The sequence below is a fragment of the Dendrobates tinctorius genome, unplaced genomic scaffold, assembly GCF_039654945.1.
Source record: "Dendrobates tinctorius isolate UK_male_01 unplaced genomic scaffold, ASM3965494v1 ptg000159l, whole genome shotgun sequence".
In the NCBI taxonomy this organism is placed as follows: domain Eukaryota; kingdom Metazoa; phylum Chordata; class Amphibia; order Anura; family Dendrobatidae; genus Dendrobates; species Dendrobates tinctorius.
In genome coordinates this window covers 18,849,360-18,871,120 of record NW_027361826.1, presented here as the reverse complement: position 1 = coordinate 18,871,120, position 21,761 = coordinate 18,849,360, and the positions used below count along the sequence as shown (strand labels likewise).

Sequence of the window (21,761 nt, the reverse complement as noted above, 5' to 3'; positions counted from 1 at the left end):
GAACCGAAGAAACTTTTGATGCGGAGGAAAAATGGGAACGTGCAGGTAGGCATCCTGGATGTCGATCGAGGCTAAGTACGCTCCCTGCTCCATGGCTGATATAACAGAACGGAGAGATTCCATCCTGAAATGTTTGACTCTGATGAACCTGTTTAGGAGCTTCAGGTCCAAAACCGGTCTGACTGTCCCGTCCTTTTTGGGGACCGCGAACAGATTGGAATAAAAACCCTGAGCATTTTCGTGCTCTGGTACGGGAACAATGACTCCGCTGTTTTGGAGTGAATTGATGGCTCCTAGCAGCGCTTTCGCCCGGGGCTCCACCTTGGGAAGTCGGGAGAGAAAAAACCGTGTTGGAGGGTACCTGATGAACTCTATTTTGTACCCTGAAGTCACCAGTTCTACCACTCATAAGTCGTGTGCTACCTCGGCCCAGATATGGCGAAAAAGGAGCAGGCGGCCGCCCACCCTGCTGCTGTCGCCTACCAAGGGATCCGAGTCATTTGGCAGAGGGTCTCTGGGCCCTGGCTCCTCTCGACCTGGGCTGGCGAGCGCGCATCCTTCCCACCAGAATGGGTCTATATGAGACCTGTCGCTCCCCATCCTGGTTGGAGCGAGGTGGGCCAGCCGAACTGGCTGCTGCCATCCATCCGGTGCTGCGGAAGGCTCGAAAACGTGTCGGGACCTGGCGAAAAGGCTGTTTCGCCTTTTGCTGCGGGAGGAAGCTGCTTTTCCCTCCTGTCGCATCGGAGATGAGCCGATCAAACTTCTCCCCAAACAGGCGGCCTCCCTGATAGGGCAAGGAAGTCAAGGACTTCTTGGAAATTGAATCGGCTCGCCAAGTTCTCAACCAGAGGGCTCTCCTAATGGCTACCGCGTTAGCGGCTGCAAATGCCGCACAATTAGCCGCATCCAAAGAAGCATTAAGTAGTCTCCAGCCATAGCAATCTGACTTGCGACCTCAGACACCTCCGCAGGTAGGCCTCTATCCTGCAAGGCGTTATTCAAAGACTCTGACCATGACATCATGGCCCTGGCTACCCACGTCACCGCGAACGAAGGGGCGAGCGCCGAACCTGATGCCTCAAAAACTGATCTCGCCAAGCCCTCTGAGCCGATCCGTGGGGACCTTAATGGTTGAGCCGCTAGGCACCGACAACAAGGACTTCGAGGCCAGGCGCGACACTGACGGGTCCACCACTGGGGATTCCGCCCATTTCTTATAGAGTTCCGGGGCAAATGGGTATCTTGCCTCTATAGACTTCTGGCCCGAGAAGCGCTTGTCTGGGCGTTCTCTGTGGCACTGCACTATATCCTCAAATTCTGGGTGAGTGCCAAATACTCTATGCGGGTGTTTGGCCCGCTTAAAGGCTACCTTAAGGCTCGCGGCCAAGGTAGCATCATCTTCAATCCCCAGGGTTTGATTGACAGCTTCAATGAGGCTGTCCACCGTCTCCCGACATCCCGGGGTATCTAGATCAAGTGGCTCGTCTAAGTCACGATCTAAACTCTGCCCGCTCCCTGGTGATGCTGAACTCCCCGATGCCGAGACACCGGATAGGCCAGGAGACCTCGCATGGGTTCGTTTACTTCGCCTCTGTCTGGCATGGGAACGGCCACTGCAGGCCAAAGGTTTCTGTGAGGTGGAGGACCCTTCCCAGATAAGCGAGCCACTATCCTTGCCTCCCTTTGGGGCGTGAAGGGACTCGATCGCCTTTGTAAGCGAGGCCATAGACTGTGACAATGATAGCGCCCATTCCGGAGGATTCGGCTCTCTGGATTCAGTCGCCGAGGGGGGCTTCTTTGCGCGTTTGGAGTCGCAGGCCTCGCACACTTTGGCGCTTTGTGCTCGCGGAAACGGGGCCTTACAAGAAGTGCATGCAGCGTAGAGAAAAGTGTGCGTCTTCCCTTTTTCGGTCATATTGTGCCTGACAGGCGTTTTCTACATCCAAAAAAAAATTTTTTTTTTTCTGCCTCAACGCGAGGGAGGGGTGCGGGAGGGGAGCCTCCGCAGCGAAGCTGCACTCATCCGACCTGCGTCCCCCGACTGCGCGCCCGACCTCCTGCACCTCCGTGGGGCAAACCGACCTCTTTCCTGGTCGCGGCCTACCCCGCACTGAAGACGGTGCCTGGATTTATCCGGCGGCCCGCCCCTTGAAACTTGAGGGCGGTACTTCCGCCGCGGCCTAACACGGCCAAAAGCCGGGGGCTAAATTTTTCTCCACCGCCTGCGGCGCCGCACAACACAGCGACGACGGTGGCGCGCCGCGGCCTAACACCGGCCAAAAGCCAGGGGCTCAATTTTTCTCCACTGCCAGCTGCGATGGCGCGCCACGGCCTAACACTGGCCAAAAGCCGTGGGCTAAATTTTTTCTCCACCGCACGACGCATCGGCGACGGTGGCACGCCGCGGCCTAACACCGGCCAAAGGCCGGGGGCTCAATTTTTATCCGTCTGCGGCGCCACGACGGCGAGAGTGCCGCGCCGCGGTGGTGGTGACGGCAAAAAAACACTGCTACTCTTCCTACTATGGACACGAGGAGAGCCTTAGGGGGACACACACCGCTGCCTGCCGCTGCTGCCCAGGAGCCCCCCGCACGCCCGTACCTTAAATGCGGCTGTCCAGATCACCTCCAGGTAGGCCTTTCAGGGCGAACAACAAACCAGGGAGCGGGGGGTGGTGTGGGGATCCTGGATGGTGCAGGCACCCTAACTCCGTCCCGTCCAGCTTCAGCCGAGGAGAGGGACCGTCCGCCTCCTTGCAGCACCTTCGTCTTGCGTTGGTGGAGCAGTGGGGGCCGCTCGGACTGTCTTGTGCCTCTGAATAGCTCATGGTTTCTCTACCTAGGGATGGTCAGGGCTAGGTCCGGCATCATGTCCCATGTCGCGGGAAAGGATACGTGGAGGGACACTCGCACATGCTCGAACGTTGTTGGTTTGGGGAAATCGGACCCTTTCAATAGGATCCGTTGCTCCTGTCTCATCTTCTTAGAAAAAATAAAGAAAAGAAAAAAACTAAAATAAAAAATTCTGGGGAAATTGCCCAGATTTGTCCCACGGTGCGGGAAAGGATACGTGGAGATGATACTCGACACGTTCTCGCCCGTTGATGGTTTGGGAAAATCGGACCCTTTCAATAGGATCCATTGCCCCTGTCTAATCTTCATGGACAAAAAAGTCTGGAGAAAAAAGGACCAGACGTGTGCCTCCATAGACACTAAGCAAAAAACTGACTTCCGCCCGCAATCAGGGCGAGGGTGTATATGGCGGGGGAGTAGCTAACCTTGTGTTGTTGCCTAGTGTCAGCCTCCAGATGGCGGTAGCATACACCCACAGTACCTGTGTCCCCCAATGAGACGAAGGAGAAAATAGGGATATTCTCACCTTCTGATGTCCCCGGAGTCCTTCCCGCCTTCAGTCACGCTGCCAGCATCTTCCGGTCCCAGAGATGCATTGCGCGAATCACCTGAGATGACGTCGCGGTCTAACGAGCGTGACGTGTCAAAGGTCCTTCACGCAAAGCATCTCTGGGAACGGAACGTACCAGGAGCGCCGCTGAGGAGATCGGGGGCCGTTAGGTGAAAATAACCATATTTTTAAAAAAATTTTTTTTACATTCTATCTTTTACTATTGATGCTGCATAGGCAGTATCAATAGTAAAAAGGTGGTCACACTTGTCAAGCACTATGCTTGACAAGTGTGACGAACCTGTCAATCACCTTTTCAAGCGATGCTTCAAGTCGTTTGGAAAGCGCAAGCATTCTGCAAGCTAAAAACACTTGCAAAACGCTTGTGTTTTGCGGGAATTCCGCATGCGTTTTACCCGCGGCGGGGAGTTGCGGAAATGCTACGGACATTTCCGCAGCATTTCTGCAACGCGGGCACTTAGCCTTACACATGGATATTTGTTGCAAATCTCACCCTAATACATTGCAAAGGGTGAAATGTGGGTGAAAATTGACACGGGTTACAAAATCCACACTACTGGTCGATTCTAATGCAGAATGTAGAAAATTGTAATCAGTGCGGAGAAAATGGATGGCTTTCATTGGAAAGGCTACTTATCCTTATGTCTCCTCTAGCAAATTTTACAATAGGCTTTACGCTTTCCACTAGGTACCTTTTTTTTTCTTTTTAGGCATCAACCAACCCAAAATTCATGAAACCGTTATTTAATGTAACATGATTCGTCACACCATATAGGACATCTTTCCAGTAGCAGACTTGGACTGAAGGCCCCTGTGCAAGAGCATTATAGAGGCTCATTCCAGTCTAATAACTCATCATAATGCACAATGTCACCTACTTTAGAGGTGGTAGTGGCCCCCTTACCTCTCAGGCCCCTGTGTGTTGCTGCTGCAGAGTGAAGTGGTGGCTCATTACAGCCTACGCTTGGCATTGCACATGGTGGTCTTGGGACTACGGTGCAGTTGTGCAACCAGGAATGCCTGATTCGTGAAGCTCACATCTTATAATGATGTCAATGACAAAGACAGTTTAGACTACAAGTCCCAGACTGACTGTTGTATGGTTGAGTATCATAGAAATCTATGATGCCATTAGGCCGCTTTCACAAGCCCGTGAAACAAGGATCCTACTCGGAAGGTAAGACCCAGCTCCAATGCCTGGTCTCCTAGACTGAGCTAATTGCCATGCCTATATGAAGCAGATAGGTCAGGTCGGAAGAGTCAGATCTTCTGCTCCAAGCACAGCCCATGTTTAACAACGTGTAAAATTAGCCGATCAGGCCAAGACATGCAGCATAATAACGGTACGTTCACACGAGTGGTTCGATTTTCATCCAGAAATCAAAACCGGAAGGATTTTCCATTTGTATGCCATCCATTATTATACATCAGCACTTAATAAATTTTACAAGATCACCGACCGTTTTCTATGCTAATTGGAAAGTATCCGCAAAAATCAGATGATACACAGAAGATCCGATTTCTTTTGTGCACCCATAGACTTGAATAGGCGAATCCCATCCGAAATTACGATGAGACCAACACATGCAAGCAAATTTTTTTTTCTTCACGCAGACATTACGTCCATGAACTGAAAAAGTGGTCCAAAAAAACCAGAACAACCTTACTGAATAACATTAGCCCGTGTGAGTTTGTTGTAAAGAATTTGTCCTGGATGAAGAAGTCATAACTGGTATAGACACTGTATGGCAGGTTTATTTAGGCACTGTATTTCATTAAAACAGGAGTGGTTTTGAGAGCGAAAGAGTCGCCACACATGCTTCATTTTCACATACAGAAGTAACCCCGTTTTTTTCTATATTTGGACGCTAGGACATGGGTGGCACTTCCATTACTTTCCTGTCTCAATTTTTCACAAATGAGGCCCAATGCAGTCAGATTTTTTAGTTATACATTTTTAAAAGAATAGCACTTCCACAAGTACTCGATATAAAAGGTGCAGAAAGCCAACGTCCATTTTGAATTTTGGGTTTGGAAGTCGGCTTTAGAGAATTAATATTCACAAATTACATTCACATATTACAAGAAGAGCGCAGCACCTGGGCGTACAAGTGATGCGACATTTCACCTGGCTTTCACGTTATGGAGACTTTGTAGAGAACGTTCACAAAACTAACATTTTAGATTTTGGAATTCGGATCGGATTTTGTATTTCGAATATTTAAAAAAATAGAAATGACAAAATACTGCAATATTTGAGCAATTAATTTACAAAGGGTATTTAGGTCACAGCCAACTGGTCCTTTAATACGCTACCCCAAAGTCATGGAAAGCATAAAGTTACCGACAGAGGGAACCTTTTAGCAGGGTCTTTGGGGTCTAAGTAACGTCATCACACTAAAGGACCTGTATTGATGATTACTTCCATACCTTTTCATTATAAACCCCTGTCTCCGTTGTCTTGCAATCCATTGGCAAATTCTTTTGCAAATGACTCTGTGAGTGTAGAGGCCTGATCTGCACTTATAGCTCTCCGGCCCTTTTCTCCTCTTGGCACCGGCCTCCTGCCAGTGATTGACAAGTCTCTCTTTTGTGTGACTTGTTTTCCCTGACATCTCGCTCAGGTGTCATAATTCTGGGGGCAGCACATGCAAAGTAACGCCCTGATGACATTGCAAGAGAGCTGGAATACCCATATGCGCATGTGCCGCGCCCCGGGAGTGATGGTGCCTGCAAAAAATCTCTGGCTTGCAAGCAAGTGACAAAGACAGACATATTGTGCAGGTGCTAGGAGGCGCATGAGGTCGGAGAAACCTGGAAGCTTTAAGTGCACACCAAGCACCTCCACTTCTGACCTCATTTCTCTAACAATTCCCCGATGACAAGAAAACGGTGACATGGATCTTTAATATGAAAGGTATGGAAGTAATTATCATTACAGGTACTTTACCGTGATGATTATTTAGGGTTCTAAAAACCTGACAACATGTTCCATTTAATGCTTTCATGTACGGTAATACAATTCATTGAGAGTCACAATCTCATGTTATTCAGGTCAAACTCACATTCATATATCATAGTCCGAGTACATATCGTCATTTCCAAACTAAGATGAGGCTGTTGAGTTCAGATCAGAAGAACCGCAGTCAGTTCTGAAATAAGTGACCCGTACTTGGGCCACGATAAATGGAAGCATGAATTCAGCCTTCTTCATAAATCTACGCCCCAGAACTTATACGTTAATAGCGTTTTCCTACATTGTAGTCCCTCAGGTTCACAGATGACAGGTGCGATTCGGGTCCACAGTCCTCCATATATCATTCTCATAACCAAGCAGCCTATGCAAGAACGTACATCATATGCAGCACCATTTGGGCCCTCTAGAAAGTTAGCCGGTCACTACACCATCGCGTGCGTACCAATGCATGAGCAGAATTCTTTTGTCTAACGGTTTAAGCAATCAGAAGGGGTCTGAACACCCGCAGTGCATTAGAGCAGCTGCAATAGTTCAAACCTTTTTTTTTCCGACTACTCTGACAACCCCTTCTCAATCTCTATTTTTCCCCCCAGTAAAATAATAGCACTCATACTCGCCTCCGGTGACAGTGCCATTCCAGTGGTGTCGTAACTGGCTCTAAAGGGGCTCTCGTAACAGATTGTTGCGGCCAAACAGCAGCCGCTTCACTGTCCCCCTCCTTCTGACATAGCTCTCACTATCTTCCAGAAGCCTGATTTATCCAAAGGAGAGAGTTGATAAGCCGCAGAGATCATGTGACAATTTCACACAAGCCCTGGAAAAGCCAGTGCCGACACCGCTGGAATGGTGCCCGCATCGGAGGGGAGTATAAGTGTTATTATTTTACTGGGGGGAACATAGGGATGGTCCTAGTACTGGACAACCCCTTTAAATTTTTCTGAACCGTTATGAGGTTCAGTAGTGAAAGGAAAATGAGAGGAGGTAGGAAATGTGTTGATAAAAGAAAAGTCTACATGTCCGTTTCAAAATATACACTCATATATATTTCTCTATATTTTATATGTACACAGCTATAGACTTTCAGGAGCTTGACCCGTCCACCACAGCAAACCAGACACAATTGGACTTGTCATGGGGATGAGATGACCAGACTGGTCCGGTGCATGGTAGTTCTGAAATGTGGCACAATGTCATCCCAAGTTTTCTGGTCAATGCCTAGTTCCTCCAGTGCCATTATGGTACATTCGAGGTTGCGGTCACATCCAGAGATCTTTTATACTAACAAGAGATTTTTGAAGAGAGTTCTTGGCAGTAGAGCAGTAATAGAAAAAGTGCATTGCTGGAGTGAAGTTCTGTAAGACTCCATAGGGTCAGACACTTGTTGAGTGAGAGAAGATGAACACCATCAGCCATCAATATCCCAGCTGAAGAGGTGATGTTTAACTAACATGTCTTGCACCCCTTCCTTCAACGGCTTCTTCTCCTTGTCCTGCAATATAGTAAATATGAAAAATTGAGTATTATATTTTATTAGGTTCTAGAGATGATTGAATCTTTTGAAAATTGAATTTGCCTTGTTTGGTGAATTTTTCAAAAATATTTGATTTGTGGCTAATGAAATTGCAGCAATCTGAAGGCACTCGAAACATGGATTTTTGTGAGTACTCACCGTAAAATCCTTTTCTCCGAGACGCTCATTGGGGGACACAGAGACTGTGGGTGTATGCTACTGCCGTCTGGAGGCTGACAATAGGTATACAAAAAACAAGTTAGCTCCTCCTCCGCCGCATACACCCTCGCCCCGATAGCGGGTGGAAACCAGTTTAGTGCAAAAGCAGTAGGAGAACATAACAATAAATTAGCCTTAACGCGGAAAATCATATGTCTAAAGAAGGACCACCCTACATTAAAAAAGGAATTTATAGTAATTAAATAAACAAGAGCCAACTGGCTATCAGGGTGGGTGCTGTGTCCCCCAATGAGCGTCTCGGAGAAAAGGATTTTACGGTGAGTACTCACAAAAATCCATGTTTCTCCTTCGTCTCATTGGGGGACACAGAGACTGTGGGACGTCCTAAAGCAGTCCCTGGGTGGGAGGACAACTCACCGATCCAAGCCACAAGCCCTCCGGTCTAAAGGTGTGCCACTGCTGCTTGGAGAATTTTTCTACCCAGGCTCGCATCCGACGAGGCCTGAGTATGCACATTGTAATGCTTACAAAAAGTGTGCAGGCTGGACCAGGTTGCTGCTTTGCATACCTGCTCTGCCGAAGCCTGGTGCCAAAGCGCCCAAGAGGCGCCCACTGCTCGAGTAGAGTGCGCCCCTATCCCTGTTGGAACCGATGCGCCTCTAATCCGGTAAGCCTCCTGAATAGTTAGGCTAATCCATCTGGCTATGGTCGATCGTGAGGCTGCGAGCGCCTTCCTGCGCCCTTCGGGAATCACAAACAACGAGTCCGTCTGGCGAAAAGGTGCTGTCCTTGACACGTACCTCCTGAGAGCTCTTATCAGATCTAAAGAGTGGAGCGCCCTTTCCACTCTGTGTACTGGCGCTGGACAAAACGAAGGCAGAACAATGTCCTCATTAATATGGAAAGAGGACACGACCTTCGGCAGAAAAGGCGGCGGTGGTCTAAGGACAACTTTATCCTTAAAAAAAAAAAAAAGTCAGAAAAGGAGGTCTGCAAGATAATGCTCCTAACTACGAGACCCGCCTAACGGAAGTTATGGCTACCAAGAATACAACCTTCCTGGAGAGATATGACAATGAAATTTCCTGTAACGGTTCAAACGGGGCTTCCTGCAGGACACTCAGGACCAGGTTAAGGTCCCAGGCGTCTATGGGTGCTCTATAGGGGGGGAACTAAATGAGAGACCCCTTGAATAAACGTCTTGACATGCATATTAGTAGCGATCTTTCGCTGAAAAAGGACCGACAAGGCCGATATCTGCCTCCTAAGGGAACTCGGTGCCAACCCTGCGTCTAGTCCGGACTGCAGAAAAGCCAGGATGTTGGGGACCGAAAAGGATAATGGCGCCACCCCGTGTTCTCAACACCAATGAAAGAAAACTTTCCAAGTGTTATGATAAATTCTCGCAGAGGCCGGCTTCCGGGCGCTAACCATTGTAGCAACCACTTCACGCCCAAACCCCGCCTTGGTCAGAATCCAAGATTCAATGGCCATGCCGTCAAAGCCAGGGCCCCTAAGTTCGGGTGGCAGATCGGCCCCTGAGACAGTAAGTCTGGTCGTTCCGGTAGACGCCAAGGCACGTCTGCGAGGAGCTGCACTAGATCCGCGTACCATACTCGACGGGGTCAGTCTGGGGCCAGCAGAATTGCCAGGACCCCCTCTGTCTTGATCTTTCTGATGACCCTCGAGAGAAGTGGCAGTGGGGGAAAAAGGTATGGGAGCCGAAACTGGTTCCACGGTAGGACCAACGCATCCACTGCGATTGCTCGCGGGTCCTGAGACTGAGTGACAAACGTGCCCACTTTGGCGTTCTCCCTGGACGCCATCAGATCCACGTCTGGAGTCCCCCACCGTTGGCAAATCTGCTGGAAGACCTCGGGGTGAAGGGACCATTCCCCGGCTGCGACACCTTGCCGGCTTAGGAAATCTGCTGCCCAATTTTCCACGCCTGGTATGTGAACTGCTGAGATTATCGAGTGGTGCCTCTCGGCCCAACGGAGTACATGCTCTATCTCGCGCATGGTTGCCCTGCTGCACGTGCCTCCCTGGTGATTCACGTACGCCACTGCCGTGGCGTTCTCTGACTGAACCCGGACTGGGCGTCCTGCTAGCAAGTGCTGAAAATGCTGCAGTGCCAATCGCACCGCTCGAATCTCCAACAGGTTGATCGGGAGACGAGCCTCCTGAGGCGACCATTGCCCCTGGGCCGTGTGATGGCGGAAGATTGCCCCCCAACCGAAAAGACTCGCATCGGTCGTGATCACCAACCATTGATCTGGGGGAAAGGGCTTCCCCTGACGAAGAGAGGAGTCGCGCGTCCACCATTGAAGTGCCCGTCGAACCTGAGAGGACAACCTGCACTGATGATCGAGGCAGAACGGACTCCTGTCCCAAGCTGCTAAGAGAGCATGCTGCAGGGGACGGAGATGAAATTGAGCAAACGGAATTGCTTCCATCGCCGCCACCATCCTTCCTAGAACCCTCATCCCGAACCGGATAGTGTGAGGGCCCGGTTGTTGAAGACTTTGAACTCCCTGCCGGAGCACCCGAGCCTTGTCCTGAGGGAGAATTACCAAGCCTCGGGAAGTGTTGAAAATCATCCCTAGGAATAAGATCTTCTGAGCTGGGGTAATGGATGACTTCTTCCCGTTGACCAACCATCCTAGGCGAGATAGGGTATCCAGTGTGATGCCGACATTCTCCTCGCATGCCCAAAAGGACGGCCCCTTTACTAAGAGGTCGTCAAAACCACTATGCCCTGAGAATGTAGAATGGCCATAACGACAGCCATCACCTTCGTGAATATCCTGGGGGCCGTGGCCAACCCGAAAGGTAGGGCCAAAAATTGGAAATGTCGACCCATCGATTGCAAACCGAAGGAACCTTTGATGCGGGGGAAAAATCGGGATGTGCAGGTAGGCATCCTGGACATCGATCGAGGCCAAATATTCTCCGTGCTCCATGGACGATATGACCGACCGGAGAGATTCCATGCGAAAACGCCTGACCCTGATGAACCTGTTCAGGAGCTTTAGGTCGAGAACCGGCCTTACTGTTCCGTCCTTCTTGGGGACTGCAAACAGGTTGGAATAAAATCCTTGGGTTCTTTCGCACTCTGGTACAGGGACAATGACCCCGTTGCGCTGCAGCACCTCGATGGCCCCTAGCAATGCCTCTGCCCGGGATTCCGTTTTGGTAAGCCGAGAAAGAAAAAATCGTTTTGGCGGATCTTTGACAAATTCTATTTTGTACCCGGAACACACTAATTCTGCCACCCATGCGTCGCGCGCCACCGCGACCCAGACGCGGCAGAATCTGAGCAGACGTCCGCCTACTCTGTTGTCCTCGGGTACCGGATGCCTAGAGTCATTTCGCTGAGGGCCTCTGGGACCTGGCCCGCCTTGACCTGGGCGGGAGGGCCCGCATCCTACCCAGCGGGTTGGTTTTATATGTGACCTGACGCTCTCTGTCTTGGCCATAGCGAGCTGGGGCGGAGGTACTGGCCGCTGCCATCCACCCGGGGGTGCGAAATGCTCGAAAGCGCGCCTGAGGTTGACGAAATGGCAGCCTAATCTTCTGTTGTGGAAGAAAGCTGCTTTTTCCCCCTGTAGCATCTGAAATGAGCTTGTCTAATTTCTCCCCAAATAGCCGATTACCCTGAAACGGCAGGGAAGTCAAAGACTTCTTAGAAATCGAATCAGCCCACCATAACCTTAACCACAAGGCTCTCCTAATGGCGATTGCATTTGCTGCCGCTAGTGCCGCGCCGTTAGCCACATCCAAAGATGCATTAAATAGTCACCCGCCATCGCGATCTGACTTGCTACCTCAGCCACTTCTGTCGGCAATTCTCTATCCTATAGGACCTTATTCAAGCAATCTGACCATGACATCATGGCTTTGGCTACCCACGTTGCCGCAAAAGAATGAAAGAGCGCTGATCCCGATGCCTCATACACCGAGCGAGCTAAACCTTCTATGAGCCGATCCGTGGGGTCCTTAATGGAAGAACCACTAGGTACTGACAACAAGGATCTTGAGGCCAGGCGTGACACTGGGGGATCCACCACCGAAGATTCCGCCCATTTCTTACAGAGCTCTGATGCGAACGGATATCTCGTTTCTAGCGTTTTTTGTCCTGAAAAACGTTTGTCTGGACGTTCTCTGTGCCGCTGCACTATGTCCTCGAACTCAGGATGAGTGCTAAACACTCTATGTGGTCTCCTGGCCTTCTTAAAGGATACCTTATGACCTGCGGTTAGGGAGACATCATCCTCAATACCCAGAGTCTGATTGACCGCTTCAATAAGACTGTCTACCGTCTCCCGATACCCCGGGGTATCCAGGTCCAAGGATTCCTCCCAGTCATCACCTGAACTCTGCTCGCTCCCAGAAAATGGTGACAGTGAGCGAGACGCCACACTCGCTGATGCTGAGGCACCGGAGGGGCCTGGAGACGCAGTATGGGCTCTTTTCCTATGCGTCTGCCTAGAGAGTGCGGTCCCTGCGGGCCGGAGGCTCTTGTGAGGTGGATGACCCCTCCCAAACAGGCAAGCCGTCGTCTCTACCCCTATCCGGGGCCTGAAGGGTCTCAATCGCCTTCGTGAGCGAAACCATGGACCGAGAGAGTGATAACGCCCATTCGGATCCAGACCCCTAGGCTCTGTCGCAGGGGAGGGCTCCTGGGCGCATTTGGAGTCGCAGGCTTCACATAACTTAACAGTCTGCGCTCGTGGGAACATAACTCCACAGGAAACGCATGCGGCATAAAGGAACGTGTGCGTTTTTCCTTTTCCACACATACTGCTGGCGTAGGCAAAAAAAAAATAAAGAATTTCTTTTAAGGTTCGAGGGGAGAGGAGGAGGAGGAGGAGGGTAACCCTGTAGCGCCTTAGTGTGGCTCCGGGACGGGGTCGCACTTAGCCGCTCCTGCGTGTCTCTCCCCGTGCTCCTGTAGTCCGCCTGCTGTCTCGCTCCTGGGTAAGCTGTGAATCTTCTCCTGATCGCGGTCTACCCTGTTTTGCAGCCGGGGCCTCAATTTTATCCGGCACCCGCCCTGGTCATGGGGGGCAGCGCCGGAAATGACGTCGCACCCAGGGCGGAACTTTTGCCCGCAGCCCTGCTTGCTCCCCCGAAGCCGCGGGCTAAATTAGAGATGGTCCGCCCGCCTGATATGCTGGCGGACCGCTAACCCGGCCATCCGACTCCCCATGCCCGCCCTGGTCATGGGGGGCAGCGCCGGAAATGACGTCGCACCCAGGGCGGAACTTTTGCCCGCAGCCCTGCTTGCTCCCCCGAAGCCGCGGGCTAAATTAGAGACGGTCCGCCCGCCTGGTATGCCGGCGGACCGCTACCCCGCCATGCCGCTCCGTCTGCTGGCTGTTCCCCGGCCCACTGAGTCTCCCGGACCGCCCCGGTACCAGGAGGGAGGAGAAGTTACGGCGCGAGGAAGGCTAGAGGAGCGGAGGGAGGGAGGAAAAGAGGAAAGGAAGCTATTGAAAATCTGTCCCCCCCCCCCCCTCCAGCCGGACGGCCGCCTGACTCCAGCAGCGGCCTCTCCACCCGGGGGTAAGCCTGGCCACTATCCCCGGCTCCGAAAAAAAACGCTGCCCAGGGCCCTCTCCAGCTCATACCTGAGGTATTTCCGCTTAGGACGGTGCAGGCACCCTAGCTCCGACCGCCTTGCAGGGGCGAGGAGAGGGACCGTCCGCCGCCATGCAGCACCGCCGTCATGCGTTGGTGGAGCAGTGGGGGCCGCACAGACTAGTCTTGTGCCTCTGTGCAAGCCCATGGTTTCAATACCAAGGGGTGGACAGGGCAAAGTCTGGCATAATGTCCCAAGTCGCGGGAAAGGAAACGTGGAGGGACACTCGCACGTGGTCGCCCGTTGTTGGTTTGGGGAAATCGGATCCTTTCAATAGGATGCGTTGCCCCTCTCATCTTCAAAAATAACAAACAAGGAAAAAATAGATGTCTGGGGAAAAGTCCCATAGATGTCCTTCGGTGCGGGAAAGGATACGCGGAGTCGATACTCAACGCGTGCTCGCCCGTTGTTGGTTTGGGGAGATCGGACCCTTTCTATAGGATCCGTCGCCCCTGTCTCATCTTCATGGTAAACTAGAAAAAAAATAGCCTGGAGAGATCCAGACTGCGTGTGCCTCCATAAGACACTAAGCAAAAACTGGTTTCCACCCGCTATTGGGGCGAGGGTGTATGCGGCGGAGGAGGAGCTAACTTGTTTTTTGTATACCTAGTGTCAGCCTCCAGACGGCAGTAGCATACACCCACAGTCTCTGTGTCCCCCAATGAGACGAAGGAGAAATGTTCTGAGGTGTAAAACACTCTGAGGTCTCTTAAAACTATATCCAACCCCTTTCAAGCCTTTAAATGCAAACACCGTCATAGTAATTACAAAGTTCATGAGAATATGTAGACTTAAGGGCACTACAAATGGTCTATAGGGGACTGCAGCCCACACACTTGGAAAAAGAGTGCAAAAATGGGAAAGGAAGTGTGCAAAATGGACGCGATCAACCCAAAATCAATACAAAATATTTACTATAATAAATTATGAGTTTTTATTGTTAGCAAATAGAAGAAACACACAAGTGACAAAAAATACAATTAAAAACAATTAAATAGGCCAAGAACAATTTGGCCATAAGTAACACTCCAAGAGGTTCTTAGGTAGGAACCTGATGTGTACCCCTCCAGTAAATTGGGCAAGGAATTATAAGGTTATACTGCATACCCATAAATTATTCTGGGAACTGCAAACCATGTATTGGGTTCACACCTCTAGCAATTTTACAATTAGGGTCCCTTATATTTATGGTAATCATTTTTGATCTTTTGATTATCTGATATTAGGGTCTTTTTGGCATACACTGCATTTGACTGGTGTGTTTTTATGCCCTTCAGTACATTTATTATAAGGTTGACACAGGTCTTTATTACATGCTTGCATGCACTTGGGTATGCAGTATAACCTTGTAAGTCCTTGCCCAATTTACTGGAGGGGGTACACATCAGGTTCCTACCTAAGAACCTGTTTTCGAGGAGTGTTACTTATGGCCAAATTGTTCTTGGCCTTTTTAATTGTATTTTTTGTCACTTGTGTGTTTCTTCTATTTGCTAACAATAAAAACTGATAATTTATTATAGTAAATATTTTGTATTGATTTTGGGTTGATCGCGTCCGTTTTGCACACTTCCTTTCCAATTTTTGCAGTAATTACAAAGTTAACTCCTCATAGAAGTGGATGGTGAGCAGTTAGTAACCAAAAGCCCATTTGCGAAGACAGTTTACTGACAGTTTGTTCATTTTTTTTTTTTTATGGAAAAAAATAGTGAGGAAATGATCCCTCTTAACTAATTTGTGATAAGGCAGACCATTCTATTCAGAGCAGTGACTCAAACGGATGGTGTAGCTGTCAGAAGTAACATCATCCTGCTGTGAGACCAGTGATATGCCATATATTCCATAACGCTTCCTCCCCAATGATACACTGCATTAAGAATGAAGAAAAAGTGTGCAATTGTAATTTATAAGAAACAGGACAGATGCCAACTACATTATATCACTGATCAATCACACCGTTTGGCACTGCTGCTGGCTCATTCGCTATCGCTGTCCCCCAATCAATTCAATCCCTGTATTAGGTCTCGCTAACACGTCGCGGTAACGTCATTAAGGTTACCACAGGTCATGGTAGCCTCTGTGTGATCCGGCAGATGTGAACTGCAGTGAACTCTGTAAAGTTACCACAGTTCACAGCTGGCCGGCTCGCGTGCTGTCATCTGCAGCTTACACACAGGCAACCGTGAGAACGGCCGGCTGTGACTTGTTTTACCCCCTTAATGACGTTATCGCTCGCCACTGCCGCAAGTTCTCACACTACTCTGTGTGTTCCAGTCGCCGTGGCGAGTTGTAATGTTACTGATGTCACCTTTCCTCACAGCCTCCAGATGTAGCAGCGCTGGGGATTGCCGTGGGACCTACCTCTCCATATTATGGACTTCGGTGGACCCTGTGGATTATTTTTTATGCTAATAAATGGATAAAATTGTCGGGGAATGATTTTTACAATTAAAGGGCTTTTGTATGTGTGCGTGTTAATTTATTTTGACAATGGGGTTAGTAATGGGGGTGTCTGAAAGACATCTCTCTATTACTATCCCATGGCCTTGATTTCAGCAGACATTACCACAGCTGACATCAACCCCCTAAACCATTACCCTGATTGCCAGCACACCAGGACAATCGGGAAGAGCCAAGGCTAAGCGTCAGAACTGGTGCATCTAATTTCTGGGTGGCTGAGGTCTGGTGTTATTGGTCTGGGAAGGATCCAATATCCATCGTCCTGCCCAGCCTATTAATATCAGCCTGCAGCTGTTTGCTTACCCTTTGCTGGTTATTAAAAATAGGGGGGACCCCACTTCACGATTTTTTGGGTACCCACTTTTTAATAACCAGTAAAGGCTGAGCAGACAGCTGTGATCTGATAATAGGCTGGGAAGCTCCATGGTTATTGGCCCCTTCCCAGACTTATAACACCACTTACAGCTGTCTGCTTTCCCTCAGCTGGTTATTAAAAATAAGGGGGACCCAACGCCATTTTTTCATTTATTTAATTATTCACTAAATAAAAGTACAGAAAACTACAAATGCAAAGCACTGATTATATATCTCACTGACAGATCTCTATTTTATTTTGACAGTTCGAATGTGAATTTACTGAACTTGGCTGATGAAATGTCGGGTTTAATTTGAGATGTGTGCGTAAAAATCACAGTCATTGACATGCATTGGCGAATGCGATCTGATTCTCACAGACAATCACAGCGTTCTTAGATTTTTTTCTTAGTATGATCCGAGCTGAGAACAAACTCACAGTTGAGCATGGACTCATTTACTAGCATTCGTCAGAGTGCAATGCGATATTTTCTCGCATTGCACGCCTCCATATTATACACTAACATGAGCAAGCCCTTATCCCCAGACTACTACTCTTATCTTCTTCAGTATGGCAGTTATAAAACACATTATTGTCTGGAGTATTTGTCTACTGTTTTAGAGCCTTCTCTCCCCCTTTGTATTGCTGATCTCTGATGTCCTCTATTCTAAATCACACTAAAGTGGTGACTGCATTTCCTGCCTCAGCTTTTATACAGATTATGATAGCCCTTTCCGACTGGCTGATAAATATAATATGATACAATATATATACAAGGCATTAAGTGGCCCACATGTTCTTGACTGAGGTCATGTCAGCCTTCTGTGACGGATGCAATCTTCTGAAATGTGTAAATAGCTGGTTGAAATTTTTTTTTTTTTTTAGCAACTAGCGCAAATCAAATTACAAATTGTTTTAACCTCCGAATTTCATGAGATTCAACTCGATTTCGATGCAATCATCTCTACTAGGTTCACGTTTGCACTTTGATGAACGTATACACCAACTTTGCAAAAAAAAACTATTCTGACCTAGTTTCAATCCCACTAACAACTTATAATTTGCAAACTGTAGTCAAGATTTTTAATTTTAAAAAGACCCTTCCATATGTGACAAATGTAACAGTTTTCTCTATTAAAAAAAAAAAAAAAACAGCTGCAAAAGTGTTTTCTTTAGCAGTAACAGGACCAAGACAAGAGAGGCAGCTGCAATGACAGTCTTGGGTGGGGGGCATTTGACGGTGCACCCCCCCAAGCTTGATCATCAGTAGCACTGATGCAGCACAAGTGTTGGCAGTCGCGATCTATCATTCACACACTGACAAAGATCAGTGGCTCGGCCCTGTTTTTCGAACAAAGAAAGAGCATATTTTTACTCTTGCAGCACCCTCTAACAATTTTTTGCTATTATTTGTCCCATGGCACTGTTATCAGGCACTATGGCACAGCATTGCTATGTGGGCACTATGGCTGAAACACTAATGGGGATGTTGAGATACTGCAGAGAGGGACTTTTATTGGGCAACTAACTTACAATATGGTGGGTACTGTTGTGAGGGGGTGCCTCGGGGAGCCAAAAAAAACAAAACACCTTATAGAGATGGTTTTTCTTTAAAACTCGGCCCCACACTTAAGATTTATTCGCTCTTGCAGGGTAATTATTTTTGGAAGGTGATTCGTAATGTTCACCTAACATGGTCATTCCCCTGAAAAAGCCAACAAGATTTACCTCTTTTTTCACAGGCAATTCCCAGTCTGGGGACAAACTGAAGGCGAACTTTGAAAGGACCCTGCAAAAATAAGAAACAAAAGGCTTGAGGTTTTATAGGAAAACACCTAATAGAGAACACAGCCTGCACCAGAAAATACCCATAACAACCCCCTCTTCCCTTTACAAAGTTAGGGTTAAAGGGAATCTGTCAGTAGGATCTAACCCCCCAGCCATCTATATGGGCATGCAGGTCATAGAAAGCTGAAAAAAATGATACCTTGATATCTGTGATCTGATGTCTAAAGGGGGTTTTACACTAAGCGATATCGCTAGCAATATCGCTAAAACGTCACTGGTTTTGTGACGTTATAGTGATATTGCTAGCGATATCGCTATATGTGATACTTACCAGCGACCGGCTCCCCCGCTGTCCATCGCTGATCGCGCGAGAATGTCCGGCTCCATTTCTCGTCGGGCGCTTCCTGCTGGGCTTCCTGCTGTGACGACGAGCGACGCTGGACGCGGGCGGGAGGAGGTCAGGATCGCTGTGTGTGAATGGTAAGTATCGTGCGCTGCGTCGCTGCTGCATCGCTGTGAGGTCTTTCTGTATGAAAGCTCACTAGCGATCATTTAGCGATGCACCAGCGATCCTGACCGGGTCGGATCGCTGGTCGGATCGCTGGTGCATCGCTAAATGTAAAAGGGCCTTTATTCCAGAGAAATCCATGCTTATCTTAATATGTGAATGAGCTGTTAAGAGCTATGAGTTGGACATAGATCTCCCTGAGAACCAACCTCCAGAGATTATTTTACATGACAGGGGTAAATTAACAGTGTGAGACATGCAATGACTGACTCCTTATCTCCATATCTAAGGGCCCACATCACACATAGCGATTCACCAGCGATCCCGACAACAATATGAACTTGTCAGGATCGCTGGTGTGTCGCTACATGATCGCTGGTGAGCTGTCAAACAGGCAGATTCACCAGCGATCACCACCAGCGACGATGAGCGCGCGTGTAGCTGTGTACCTTAGATACCAGCACGCTGGTGCAGGGAGCTGGTAACCAAGGTAAACAGCGGGTTTCTAAGCGCCGCGCGGCACTTAGAAACCCGCTGTTTACCTTGGATACGAGCTGGGAGCTCGCTGATCTCCCGCCTGTCACATGCAGCAATGCGTGCTGGCCAGCGGGAGACCAACGATCAAAAAAAAGTCCAGGCCATTCGAGCACGATCAGCGATACCCGGCAGGGGGACGGTCGCTGATGGGTGTCACACACAGCGATCTCGCTGGTGAGATCGCTGTTGCGTCACAAAACTTGTGACTCAGCAGCAATCTCGCTGTGTGTGACGGGGGCTTAACGCAAAAGTAACACCCTTTAAAATAATTTCTGAAGATTTTTGTCTGGCCCATAAATCTTAACAGCTCATTTACATATTAAGAAAAACATGGATATCTCTAGAATAAGACATTAAATTGCATATATCAAGGTATCAATTTATTCAACCTTCTAAGACTTATATGCACATATAGATGACATAGAAAATGACAGCTGGTGCACTTAAAATTCTATGGAAAATGGAGGAGCAGGAGGCAGACACAGACATTCTGCGGCAAGTTCTCAAGAAGCGACAGTGACATTTCTCCATAGGACTTTATAAGCACCAACTGTCACCTCTTATCTCAGTAACAGAAATAGCTATATTCACTGAAGACAGAATTTAACCGAGAATAGAATAGAAAAAAGCAGATTATGTTGATAAGATATCTTACAAAGTTGCTTATTTTAACGTATACTATTGATTTATGACAAAAAAATAAATGTAAATGGCAGTTACTATTAGAAGGATCTTTATACATTACAAGGTATGGCTACAAAAATATCTCCACATATATTAAACTAGAAAAAGGACATCCATCAATTTTCATGTGCATTAATTTTCCATGAGGTGGCGCTCCAGGGTAGTTGAACACTGGCTGTAGGATTCCCCTATAAGTTACAGTGGATCACTGAGGATCAGTTTACCAATAGGGTGACCTGATAATAAAATGGATTTTTCCTTTAAAACAGTAAAAAGCCCTGTGCTCACCTTAGTTCACACTTTATTTGGACCCAACCTGGGCTCCTCAGGAAAGACCATGGCTGGTACCACTTCTCAACAGTCTGCAGGCTGGAGCAGAGCACTTCAAGCCACAAATGGATGACCTGCTCACTGTGAGTGAAAAACAGAAGGAATAAAAAATAATGAAAATGCCATTATAGTTTTTTTTTTCTTTTTAACCCCTTCATGACCAAGCCTATTTTGACCTTAATGACCAGGCCATTTTTTGCAATTCTGACCAGTGTCCCTTTATGAGGTAATAACTCAGGAACGCTTCAACGGATCCTAGCGATTCTGAGATTGTTTTTTCGTGACATATTGGGCTTCATGTTAGTGGTAAATTTAGGTTGATAATTTTTGCGTTTATTTGTCAAAAAATCAGAAATTTGGTGAAAATTTAGAAAATTTTGCAATTTTCAAATTTTGAATTTTTATTCTGTTAAACCAGAGAGTTATGTGACACAAAATAGTTAATAAATAACATTTCCCATATGTCTACTTTACATCAGCACAATTTTGGAAACAAAATATTTTTTTGTTAGGAAGTTATAAGGGTTAAAAGTTGACCAGCGATTTCTCATTTTTACAATAAAATTTACAAAACCATTTTTTTAGGGACCACCTCACATTTGAAGTCACTTTGAGGGGTCTATATGGCAGAAAATACCCAAAAGTTACACCATTCTAAAAACTGCACCCCTCAAGATACTCAAAACTACATTCAAGAAGATTATTAACCCTTCAGGTGTTTCACAGGAACTAAAGCAATGTGGAAAGAAAAAATGGACATTTTAATTTTTCCAACAAAAATTTTCTTTTAGCATCAATTTTTTCATTTTCACATGGGAAACAGGATAAAATGGATGCTAAAATTTGTTGGGCAATTTCTCCGGAGTACAACGATACCTCATATGTGGTCATAAACCACTGTTTGGGCGCACGGCACGGCTCAGAAGGGAAGGAGCGCCATTTGACTTTTTGAATGGAAAATATGCTGGATTATTTAGCGGTTGCCATGTCGTGTTTGGAGAGCCCCTGTGTGCATAAACATTGGAGCTCCTCCACAAGTGACCCCATTTTGGAAACTAGACCCCCCAAGGAACTTATCTAGATGCATAGTGATCACTTTGAACCCCCAGGTACTTCACAAATTGATCTGTAAAAAAAAAAAATACTTTTTTTTCACAAAAAATTTATTTTAGCCTCAGTTTTTTCATTTTCACATGGGCAACAGGATAAAATGGATCCTAAAATTTGTTGAGCAATTTCTCCTGAGTGCACAGATACCTCATATGTGGTCATAAACCACCGTTTGGGTGCACGGCATGGCCCGGAAGGCAAGGAGCACCATTTGACTTTTTGAATGGAAAATTAGCTCCAATCGTTATCGGACAC

General features: G+C 47.8%; 1 protein-coding gene across 6 annotated transcripts in view; it reads right to left on the bottom strand.

Annotated features, from left to right (window-relative positions):
• Nucleotides 1-5,161: 5,161 nt before the first annotated feature.
• Nucleotides 5,162-21,761, bottom strand: part of SGSM3 (small G protein signaling modulator 3) — an 84,174-nt gene continuing 67,574 nt past the window's right edge. For all 6 annotated transcript variants that reach the window (XM_073549602.1, XM_073549604.1, XM_073549603.1 and 3 more), the window contains 3 exons: nt 20,355-20,477; nt 18,278-18,338; nt 5,162-7,892 (listed from right to left, as the gene is read on the bottom strand). In XM_073549602.1, the coding sequence (XP_073405703.1) occupies nt 7,809-7,892; nt 18,278-18,338; nt 20,355-20,477 (268 nt within the window). In that variant the 3' untranslated portion in view covers nt 5,162-7,808. The remainder of the gene's footprint in view (nt 7,893-18,277; nt 18,339-20,354; nt 20,478-21,761) is intronic.